Source organism: Mobula birostris, chromosome 14 (genome assembly GCF_030028105.1).
Source record: "Mobula birostris isolate sMobBir1 chromosome 14, sMobBir1.hap1, whole genome shotgun sequence".
Classification (NCBI taxonomy): domain Eukaryota; kingdom Metazoa; phylum Chordata; class Chondrichthyes; order Myliobatiformes; family Myliobatidae; genus Mobula; species Mobula birostris.
The window spans coordinates 49,500,517-49,512,615 of record NC_092383.1 but is presented as its reverse complement, the minus strand read 5'-3'; the positions used below and the strand labels follow the sequence as shown (position 1 = coordinate 49,512,615).

Genomic DNA, 12,099 nt, shown 5'->3' with positions numbered 1-12,099 from the left:
CAACCTGCATTTCAAAAGATGCTGGCAGGAATTTTACTATTGTTATTAAATCTTATTAAGTGACTGCAAACTGAATGCACTTCATGTAATCGAAGTCAACAAATACTTTGCTTTATTCATCGTTACAGGGACTATTCAAATCAGCAGTGACAACCTCTGTCAGTACATACACCTAACACATGAATCAGTGACAAATCTTTGTATCATTAGCATTGTTTCAATCCTCATCTTCAATACCAAGACCACCACCACTTGGGTAAGATGGCAGCATATTCAGATGCAACAGCCTTTCAGGGACCAACCAAAGGTGTTTGTAACATTTTTTTTTAAAAACAAAAACAATCACAGGACAATGCTGGCTATTAAGAACTTCAGATATTACAGATTGACCCATTAGCGAGCTGCTCATTGGTGGAGGAGCTGAAATTGGTGCAGACCGTGTTACTGCCTACCACAGGAAGGCATCGGAGTCTGTGGGCGAAGGCAGTGTAGGAAGATTTTCTTGTGACCACAAGACCCTGTTGGACATTGATAATGAAAAACACTGCAAGTCTGTTTCCCTTGTTTATTGGGGAGACTGATGGTGGGGAAGCCACTTGGCCTCTGCTGTAGTGAGGGCCAAGGCTTGCTTGCTGCAATAGTCAAGAAAAATACCAGGTGGAAAGAAAATAGCAGGTGGGTAGTGCAGCATTCATGCTGGGTTGGGTGGGTGGGGGGGGGGGGGAGTCAGCCCCTCCCTTCGACCTGCCATCCCGTGTTTGATCAATGGAACGACAAGCTGGATTGTGTGCATGCACATTTGCCTGCCAACTGCTGAGAACTGCTTGTTCTTGCCAATAACATCCATGCAAGATCAATTTACAGGACATGTCACTCAAGGACTCAGGCTATATATATTTTTTGAGAGATTGTTTACTTGTGCCTAGTACTGTGTATGATTGCTGGTACAGGGTGTCCTTCACTAATCCGGCACCACTGGGACCTGAGGAGTGCCGGATTAGTGAAAATGCCAAATTACAGAAGAATCACATTAAGCATAATCAGAGCCAGATTATCGAAGGAACCGGATTACAGGTAGTCGGATTAGTGAAAGTCAACCTGTAATGTGTTTTCCACATTAGCCCTGGAAGAAGGTTGTCTTATTTGGCTGTACTCACGGACATTCACATGTGGTTCAATGGCAATTAAACTTGAACTTAAGATAAGTATACCAAGTCCATAAGAATACTAGCACCTCCAAGTACTGCACCCCAGTTAGACACTACTCTCTATCTTGGTACAAGTTGCCAAACAGCTTTCAAGTTTCTTCCATTTTATTTCACCAGTCAATAGATTTTTTTGTCAATAATATCCATTGTTGATAAATAATCAAAGTGGTAGGCAGTATCTACAGGACATCTCTCCTTAAACAATTAAGGTGCTCCATGGTAGTACAGTGGTTAGCACAAAGCTATTACAGCTAGAAGCAGAGTTCAAGAGTTCAATTCTGGTGCTATCTGTAAGGAGTTTGCATGCTCCGCGCACCCCCCCCCCCCCCCCGCCGTGACCACATGGATTTCCTCCCAGAGTCCAAAGGCATAGCAGTTGGTAGTTTAATTGGTCATTGTAAATTGTCCTCTGATTAGCCCAGGGTTAAATAGATGGGTTGCAGGGCAGTGTGGCTCATTGGGCCGGAAGGGCCTGTTCCACACTGCAACTCTGATAAAGTATGTAAAAGGGTTAACACAGTCAGTTAAACATAGCAGGCTGTCTTTTCTGCAAGAAACCTTGATGATCAACAGATGTGCAATTCAATGCTGAGCAATATTTCTTCTTGAAGTTAGCCAGCTAGTGTTACAGGATGCTTGTCTCCTTGTGCAGTCATGCACAGAGATAAGACAGCTCCAGTCTGTTTTGTGTATGTGGCCATTATACCTATTCTGTAATTTGTCTCTCAGTACTGTCAAGCAATAGACAAGTCTGACTCCAGCTTGGTATGTGTGGGGGTCTCTGAACGACTATATCCATTATGTAAGGGGAACGTTCGTTAGTTGGTGGACTGGACAAGAACCGTCGCAGACTGCTCCGGTTTGAGTGACTAACTGAAGTGCCCTGGGTGCTTTGAATAAAGAGGTTGTACTTACACGTTCTCTGAGTGACTTTATCCGGATTTGACTTCCACTACTCAAACAAAATTAACCTATCAAAATTTCCAACACCTTAGGATCAAAATAAGACCTCAAAATTTTCAATAAACTCAAATGCTGCAGACTTTATTTCTGATAGTCTCACCTTTTCTCTTGCCGTTTCTTTAAAAAAAATTTCCCTACATTAGAGTGACGAACATTTTCAGGATCCATGTTAGTTTACATATCGCTCATTGATTACAATGGCAGTTATTTTTCACTTAGCTTTCACACATCTCTCAAATACTTTTTGGAAACATTGTTAACAAAATCAACATTCAAAAATCATGTCATTGTTTGAAGCTAGTCGCATTGAAGATAGTTTAGAAAGACAAAACCCAAAACATAGCAAATGTATCTTGAACAAGCACTTATGCTAAAAGAATTCATGCTAAACAACCCAGGAGATTAAATTCTGCAATTTTGTTTTCAGTTCAGGAAACCTTGCTTTCTATGAACAGATAAAATACACATTCAGGGCAAGATAAAAGTTAGCTAATGTACAACATGCTCATCAACATCAGCTTTAGTTTTATATTCATACTCTGCCAAGAAATGCAAACGAACTGAGAACTAGTTTAAAAGGATATGGAGGAAACTGGAAAAACAGGAACGTGTGGCCAATATTTCATGATTTGTTAGTTGCATTGGTTTTAATTGGCACTGAAACATTTTTTTAAATACGGTTTTACTAACATTGAAAGAAAGCTACAATGACAGATAAGACTTGGAACAGTCTCAGAATTCTACAGCAGAGAATCAGGTCTGAGTCCATCGAATCAGTGCCAAACTGTTGTTCTGCCTAGTCCCATTGACCCATACCTGGACCACAGCTCTACATACCCCTCCTATTCAAACATCTTTTAAATATTGGCTCGAGTATTCAAGGACATTTTCAACCCATCACTGCTACAGGCGAAAGTTCCCACTTGCTTCAAAAAGGTAACAATTATACCAGTGCCTAAGAATAATAATGTGAGCTGACTTAATGACCATCGTCCGTAGCACTCACAGTAATGAAATGCTTTGAGAGGTTAGTCAAAACTAGACTGAACTCCTGCCTCAGCAAGGAACAGGACCCATTGCCATTTGCCTATTGCCACAATTGGTCAACGGCAGTTGCAATCTCAATGGCTCTTAACATGGCTTTAGACCACCTGGACAACAAACACCATGTCAGTATGTTGTTCATCAACTATAGCTCAGCATTTAAACCATCATTCCCACAATCCTGATTGAGAAGCTACAGAACGTGGGCCTCTGCCATCGGATCCTCGACTTCCTAACCAGACGACCACAATCTGCGCGGATTGGTGATAACATCTCCTCCTCGCTGACAATCAACACTGGTGCACCTCAGGGGTGTGTGCTTAGCCCACTGCTTTACCCTCTCTATACCCACGACTGTGTGGCTAGGCATAGCTCAAATACCATCTATAAATTTACTGATAATACAACCCTTATTGTTAGAATCGCAGATGGAGACAAGAGGGCGTACAGGGGTGAGATATTTCAACTAGTGGAGTGGTGTCACAGCAACAACCTTGCACTCAACATCAGCAAGACAAAAGAGCTGGTTTGTGGAGTTCAGGAAGGGTAAGACAAAGGAACACATACCAATCCTCATAGAGGGATCAGAAGCGGAGAGAGTAAGCAGTTTCAAGTTCCTGAGTGTCAAGATCTGAGTATCTAATCTGGTCCCAAAATACTGACGCAGCTATAAAAAAGGCAAGACAGCGACTATACTTCATTAGGAGTTTGAAGAGATTTGGTATGTCAACAAATAAACTTCTATAGATGTACCGTGGAGAGCATTCTGACAGGCTGCAACATTGTCTGGTATTGGGGGGGGGGGGGGTAAACTACTGCACAGGGCCAAAAGAAGCTGCAGAGGGTTGTAAATCTAGTCAGCTCCATCTTAAGTACTTATCTACAAAGTACCCAGGATATCTTCAAGGAGCGGTGTCTCAGAACGGCAGCGTCCATTAAGGACCTCCAGCTCCCAGGGCATGCCCTTTTCTCACTGTTACCATCAGGTAGGAGGTACAGAAGCCTGAAGGCACACACTCAGTGATTCAGGAACAGCTTCTTCCCCTCTGCCATCCGATTCCTAAATGGACATTGAACCCATGAATGCAACTGCACTTTTTAAAATATATATATTATTTTTTTGTTGTTGCATGATTTTTAATCTATTCAATATACATATACTGTAATTGATTTACTTATTTTATAAATTGTTTTCTTCTTCTATATTATGTATTGCATTGAACTGCTGCTGCTAAGTTGACAAATTTCACAACATACACCAGTGATAATAAACCTGATTCTGATATTGCCATCAAACTCTCATCCACCACTTCCACTGGCAGCTTGTTCAACACTAACAGCACCATCCAAATGAAACTCTCTCTCAGGATCCCCATAATTTTTCACCCTTAACCTATGACCTCTAGTCCTGGTCTCACTCAGCCTCAGGGTGAATATAAACTGGCCTTTTCTATCATCTATACCATCATAACGAATACGTCACTGTAAATTTTCTCTACACACTTTCAATCTTATTGACATCTTTCCTGTGGTCAAAACTGGACACAATACTCCAAATTAAGCTCACCAATGTCTTACATAATTTCAGCATAACATCCCAAGTCCTATACTCAATAATTTGATTTAGAGGCCAATGTGCCAAAAACTTTCTTTATGACCTGTGACACCACTTTAGGAATTATGGATTTGTATTCCCAGATCCCTTTGGCCTATAGTGGTCTACCAATCTATTAGAATTCTAAATGCAAGTTTGTTCTCACATCTCATATGTCCTTTAATTAAAAACTGCAAAATATGGGGCTATGAAGCTAAGAGCTAAGAAATAACCATCTTGTATAATTCAATAAAGACATTTAGTGAATGAAAATACTAGATGCTCTATTTTGTAACTCCAGAAACAAATCAAAAGAAAAAAATAGGTGCCCAGGATATCTTGTCTACTGCATCTTTCTTTGGAGAGGCACTTTGTGAGGTGGGAATTAGAGAGGAAATCCCCCACTGGTTGAAATCATACCTGACACAAAGGAAGACAGTTGTGGTGGTTTGAGGTCAATCATCTCATCCTCAGGACATCACTGCAGGCATTCCTCAGGGAAGTGTTCAAGGACTAACCATCTTCAGCTGCTTAATCAATGGCCTTCCTTCCATTACAAGGTCAGAAGTAGGGATGTTAGCAGATGACTGCACAATGTTCTGAATCATTCGTGACTCCTCAGATAGTGAAGCAATTCATACCCAAATACAGCAGGACTTGGACAATATCCAGGCTGGGTTGACAAGTGGCAAGTAACACATGAGCCACACAAGTCCCAGGCAATGACCATCTCCAACAAGAGAAGCTCTAACCTACGTCCCTTGACATTCAGTGGCATCACCATCACTGAATCTGCTATATACATCCCGGGGGGGGGGGGGAGGGAATCATTGACAGGAAACTGAACTGTTCTAAGGTCAAAGGTTAGGAATCTTATGGTGTGTAACTCACCTCCTGAATCCATCTACAAGGTTCAGGTCAGGAGTGTAATGGAATTCTCGCCACTCGCCTGAGATGAGTGCAGCTCCATCAACACTCAAGCTTGACACCATCCAGTACACGGCAGCCCACTTGATTGGTACCCCTTCCACGAGCATCCAATCCCTCCACCATCGATGAACAATTGCAGCAGTGTGTACTATCTACAAAATGCACTGCAACAACACACCAAAGTTCCTAAGGCAGCACCTTCCAGATCCCCATGACCACTACCATCTAAAGGAACGAGAGAACAGCAGATACCTGGAAACACCACCACTTGGAAATCCCCAAGTCATTCACCATTCTGACTTGGACACATATCACCGTTCCTTCATTGTCACTAGGTCAAAAATCATGGAATTCCCTCCCTAACAGCACTGTGGGTGTATCTACACCACAACAACTGCAGCGGTTCAAGGCAGCAGCTCATTACCACCTTCTCAAGGACAACTAACGATTGGCAATAAATGCTAGCCTAGCTGGTGATGCCCACATCCCAGGAATGAATAAAATGAATATACTGGCATAATGACATATGCCATTCACACACATCTACATACAACCATAATGACAAAGAATGCTTCAAACAATATATTTACAACATTACTCATTACATTAGACTTATTTATAGAAAAAAATTGACATTCCATGTCACTCATTTACTTCAGATGAAGTAAAAACCAACACTTTATAAGCATTGTGAAAAGATGGCTTTGACTCCAATTTGTTCTATCTACAACTATTTACTATTTAAACAGACTGTGTGCAATCACAAACATGGAATGACATTTTTTTTCTCCATCCATCTCCAAAACTATTCAGTTTTTACAAATAAATCCATAACTATGTAGACCCAGCATTAATACTACTTAAAGCAATGGCAATTTCCAACAAAGTAGGGCACCACAGTGGCATAGCAGTTAGCACAACGCCTTTACAGTGCAGGACGTTCCATGAGTTCGTAGTTCAATTCTGGCACTGTTCGTAAGGAGTTCGTAAGTTCTCCCTGTGAGTTTCCTCTGGGTGCTCCAGTTTTCTCCCACAGCTTTCTCCCAGCTTTCTACCAAAGCATTTAAGAGTATAATGAAAACTAACAAAATCATTCCGCAAATTAAGAGTATGACAAAAAGTTTCATTAAAAAAATGGAAAGGGAAGAAGTTGGGATCAGGAACCGGTTGAGAGGGAGTACCTAAAACAAGTTAACGACAGTCATCAAAGCTGCAGCAAATAAAAAAGCAGCAACTGCATGGAATGCACATTAGATGAAATTAAAGGACAAAATAGTCAGAAAAAGATGGATTAAACCACATAATCAGATTAGGAAGAAGTAGTTTGAAGACAGCAAATCTTGAAGTACGGTATTGTGTAAAAGTCTTAGGCACCCTAGATTTTTTATACAAATTGTTTTAGATGTTTGCTTTTCTCTCTTCTGCATTAGTGTGTCAATGAAAAAGAAAAAATTTTAGATTTTCAAACATTTACTATTTTGGAAATGTTAAATGTTTTTATTTCTTTTTAAAAAAGTAGCATTAAGTAACAGACCATTTTTCAAATAAAAACTTTGACTTTCCAAGTATTGCATGATTATTTGCATGATTAAACAAAGATACATACAGGTGCTATTGATCAATGACACAATGAGTTGAATAAAGTAAACTGATTAACTGAAACAGAAACAGGTGTAGAGGGAATCAAATTGGGCCAAGAAAAAAACAAATTAAAAGATAAGGGTGTGACAAATCTGGCAGTTTAACCTTCAAATCATTAATTCTTACACCAGGGCAAGAGTGAACATAGCCACAAGATACAAGGTGGTCATCCTGCACCGGCAAGGTCTCTTCCAAGCAGAAAGTTTGAAGCAGACAGAAGTTTCAAGGTGTATTGTCCAAGCTTTTGTGAAGAAGCACAAGGTTGAGGACCAGAAACACAGCGGTTGGCAGTGGAAACTGAGTACAGCAGACAAGAGATACGTCAAACTGATGTCCCTTCTAAATCAGAGTCCAGCATTGTTATCAGCTCTGTTCTCACAGAAACCACTGGAATCTAAGTACACCCCTCTACGGCCCTGAGACATCTTGTCAGAAGTGTTCTTCATAGAAGAGTTGCTGCCAAAAAGCCATCCTCCAAAGTAGACAAAGCCAAGAAACTCACCTACACACAAGAACAGGGGTGCTGAACAATGGCAACAAGTGCTCCGGACTGGAAAGTTAACATTTGAAATTTTTCACTCAAACAGGAGGCAATTTGACCAGAGAAGAGCTGGAGAGTACTACATGGATGAGTGCCTACAGCCAACAATGAAGAACTATCAAAGTTCCCTGCAGGTTTCGGGCTGCATTTTTACAAATGAAGTTGGTCATCTGGTCAGAATTAATGGAATTGTCAATGCTAAGTACCAGTCGATTTTCATCAGGGAGGTGTCTGATCGATCCCAACTTCATTCTGCAGCAGGACAGTGACCCCAAACACACAGCAAGGTCAGAAAGAACCATCTACAGCAAAAAGGACTAAGAGTTCTGCAGAGCCCCAATCTTATCATTGAGGCTGTCAGGGATGTCAGTGTTGGCGCGTGGCCAAGTGGTTAAGGCATTGGACTAGTGACCTGAAGGTTGCGAGTTCGAGCCTCAACCAAGGAAGTGTGTTGTGTCCTTGAGCAAGGCACTTAACCACACATTGCTTCTGCATGTTTATAGCCCAGTGGCGGCAGTTGGTACAGTATGGACAAGACAAGAGATTACCTGGAGAGATAGAAGCAAGTGAGACAACTGAAGTCTGCAGAAGAACTACGGCATGTTCACCAAAGTGCTTGGAACAACCTACTAGCCGATTTTTCTAATAAAATTGCACTATACCGTACCTGAGAGAATCGATACGGTTCTAAAGACAAAGGGTGGTCTCACCAAATACTAATTTAATTTTTTTAATGTTTACTGCTTTTTATAGTAATTTATTTTGATATTTTTCATTTTATCATTTTTGAAAGCATCTTCTCTTTACAGATTTTTTTTAAATGTGCAAAAGACTTAAGCACTATACTGGGCAAGCAGAATAAATGAGTAAGGAAACATGTATGAACAAGTAGGTTTTATTATCCAACAGTTCACATTTGAAAGGTTTTACTTATCCCAACAAGTTGTGACAAATTGGAAAGGGATATATTTAGCTAAGCTTGCAGATAACAGACAAACTCATTAGCAGCAAAAAAACAAATATTGGTGGAGAATCAGTCCCTTTGATTGAGAATGTTCACAACAGGATTTTTGTATTCCAAATATCTAAATTGTGTGGCACTTACCATTTTGCGAACTGCCTCCCTTAATTTCTTCTCCTCATCTATCATAATGATCATATCTTTATAAACAGCAGATGCCAAAACTACATCCAAATCCTTGGACTTGCATGCCATCTTACAAATCATCTCATCGTGAGAGAAAACGCAGTAACGGTTCAGGAGACGATAATGTTCCACACACTGACGGCCCATTGGCAGCTGCAAGAGAAACACCCTCAATATGACATATCTCAAAAGCAACTAAGAATAAAGTGTTAAATGGTACATGGGTAACATCTGTGTGTATGAAGAGTCCAAAAGAATTTAGATACACTGTTGCAATATTGAATCAAAAGAGATGCATAATGACATTTAAGACTCCACATTCTAATTTTAAACTAAAGAGCTGTGTACTTTCATTCAAAATTGAGATCCACTTGACATTTTACTCATACGCTGACTGAATCAGTGCACCTACCCAATCCATTGTGCAGAAGTTCACTGCTTCTGCGAAGTTAAATCCTTGATTGAAACCGCTGTGATAGGCTCTCGGAAATGTGATGACAAACTCTCCTGCACACTGATTAGTTCGATAAACCTGCATCAAGGAAACAGGATAAACATTAATTTCAACACACCATGGTAAAGGATAAAAGCAAAATTGTTACATATAATCTATACATGAGGGAATTTTAAATTCAAGTGTATTTTGTACTCAAGAAAACATTTTCCTGTGTATGATTTGAAGACCAATGCCCATTCAAGTTTTTAAATACCTAAGGTGCCAAAATAAAAAAAAAAAAAAAAAATCCAGTACTGAGTTTTGCCAAATGCATCAAGAAAACAGTTTGGTAATCAGAGATACAACACTTGATAGTGCATTGCTCCTTACAACATTTGGTACATACAGCACAACTTTGTTAGTACTCAATATCGTTTTAATTACAGGTTATTATTTAATGTCTTACTGGATACTGGTGCTGAAGAATTAAATCAGCCAATGGCTCAGTTATACCTTTAATAAAGAATATGTCAACTAAGTCCTTCCTGCCTATTTCCTTTCAACTTTTGACATTTGTTCATCCTCTTGAAATTCACTGAACAGAAATGGCAAGTATGCTCAACTAAGAACCATAAATCAACATGCACTCTGAGGCAGTATTTGAAGCATATTTTCCTACAATTACTTAATGAAATCTTCTACTTGGAATGCCTTAGCTGATACCTTTTTAGTATGGTAACAGGCCCTTCCAGCCCAACAGGGCTGTGCTGCCCAATTATACACGTGATCAATTAACCCACTAATTTATACATCTTTGGAACCTGGGAGGAAACCAGAGCACCCAGAGGAAAGCCACGTGATCACAGGGAGATCATACAAACTCCTTAGAGACAGCGGTGGGAATTGAACCCAGGGTGCTGGCACTGTAATAGTGTTATGCTAATTGCTTTGCTAAAACGCTACTAAAACTCTGTACTTCATCATGAATAACTGAACATTTTCTCAATATTTTTCCTCAGGGTGAGAAAAGTGCTGGTAGCAACAACTTCATGTCATGAAAGGCTACTGCAGTTATACTGAATACCACTTAGCTCAATTTTCCTAACCCGCTTTGAATTGAAATCCACAGTTTTACAGCTCATCAAAACTGTAGCCCTGAGCTTGACTTTGACAGATATGAATTTGCCAGGCAGATTTTCAGTAACATATGGCAGGAGTTAAGAGGTAATTCAATGTATTAGTATGTGCACAAGCCTGACAGCAGAATAACCAACAGTCCACAGCATTAAATGTCAAATAATAATGCTGAGTGTTGGCTATACACCCTTGTTCTATCAAGCTTTGGGAAGAACAGGCTAACTTACAAAGCAAGGTAGTTTTTTTAGGTGTAAAAAAAAATCTGCAGAAACAAAGTAAAGATCAAAATAAAGTCAGTTACAAAGGTCAAAAGTAAAAAAAGTGTAGGCAAATTGCAGAGGGGTGGTGAGGAGGTCCACGACAACGCAGAGCAGCTCGTGTGGAAGAATTACCAGCATCATCCTTAAAAAAGGTTGAAGACAAGTTCTAATAGCCTTATCAAAAGAAATTCAATAGGGTAAGAAAATGCAGACCACAGTGAACACAGCAGGAAGTACAGAAACATCAAATATGAAAAGCAGACCAAAACACCAGCTGGACAATGTTGCAGAACACATGCATACACTAACCTATTTATCTACAGTGCTGAATAGCAACAAAAGGCAAAATGACAACCCCAAGTGATTCATATTCAGATCCTGGGTAATTTATTAGAAATAATGTTTTCATAGCTAATCATGTCCAGTTTGGATATAATCAAAGCAGGAATTCAATTTGCTTAGTCTGAAGGCCAGACCTTGGTCATGTTGCTATAATATAATATGTGTAGAACAGTGCTCTACACAGACATTGTGTGCGGCATACAAGTCTGAACATTTAAAGGTAAGAACATCTCTGATTACACAAATTTTCTTACAAGTTGGCAACATTTACAAATATTTGCAATGAAGTGAGGGCTCAAGAATAGATTCAGATCCCTGCTAAAATAGAAATGAGCCAATTTCTATTAAAACACTTAATCCCCAAGCATAAAGAGAGAAGGAAAAGAAAGTTTACTTTTTAAAAAAGGAGGGTAATTGAAGAGATTGATTGAACTCTCCAACAGCAATTGAAGCATAGGGTTTAAGGAAGATTATGTTTTGTGGACAGTGACATCTCTTTCAAATTGAAACTGATCAAATGCCATATAACCAAGTTAAACATTTACTAAATTTTAAATAAACCTCCGATCCAGTTGAATTATAGCATAGAAGATTCTAATATGGAAGCAATACATTATAGATAAAATACGACTGAAGATCCAAGTGTAAACAGAAGTTCAGTATTTCTGAAATATATTCTTTCTTCTTAGAGCAATCTACATGTCAGATTCTAGATCTACATACCAGATTTACCAATTTCAATCAATTCACTCAAAATATTGGATACAGAAATAAAAGTAACCAGACATTGCTTGAAAAGGCACTTCAGTTGTGAAAATTACAATACAACTTGCTCAACAAATCTGGAAGTGGTTTA

The 12,099-nt window shown here is 39.5% G+C and overlaps 1 protein-coding gene across 2 annotated transcripts in view; it reads right to left on the bottom strand.

Annotated features, from left to right (window-relative positions):
* kdm5ba (lysine demethylase 5Ba) overlaps positions 1 to 12,099 on the bottom strand; it is a 156,237-nt gene that overhangs the window by 67,214 nt on the left and 76,924 nt on the right. For both annotated transcript variants that reach the window (XM_072278521.1, XM_072278522.1), the window contains exons 13-14: positions 9,481 to 9,600; positions 9,027 to 9,221 (exon numbers count right to left, since the gene is read on the bottom strand). In XM_072278521.1, coding sequence (XP_072134622.1) covers positions 9,027 to 9,221; positions 9,481 to 9,600 — 315 coding nt within the window. The remainder of the gene's footprint in view (positions 1 to 9,026; positions 9,222 to 9,480; positions 9,601 to 12,099) is intronic.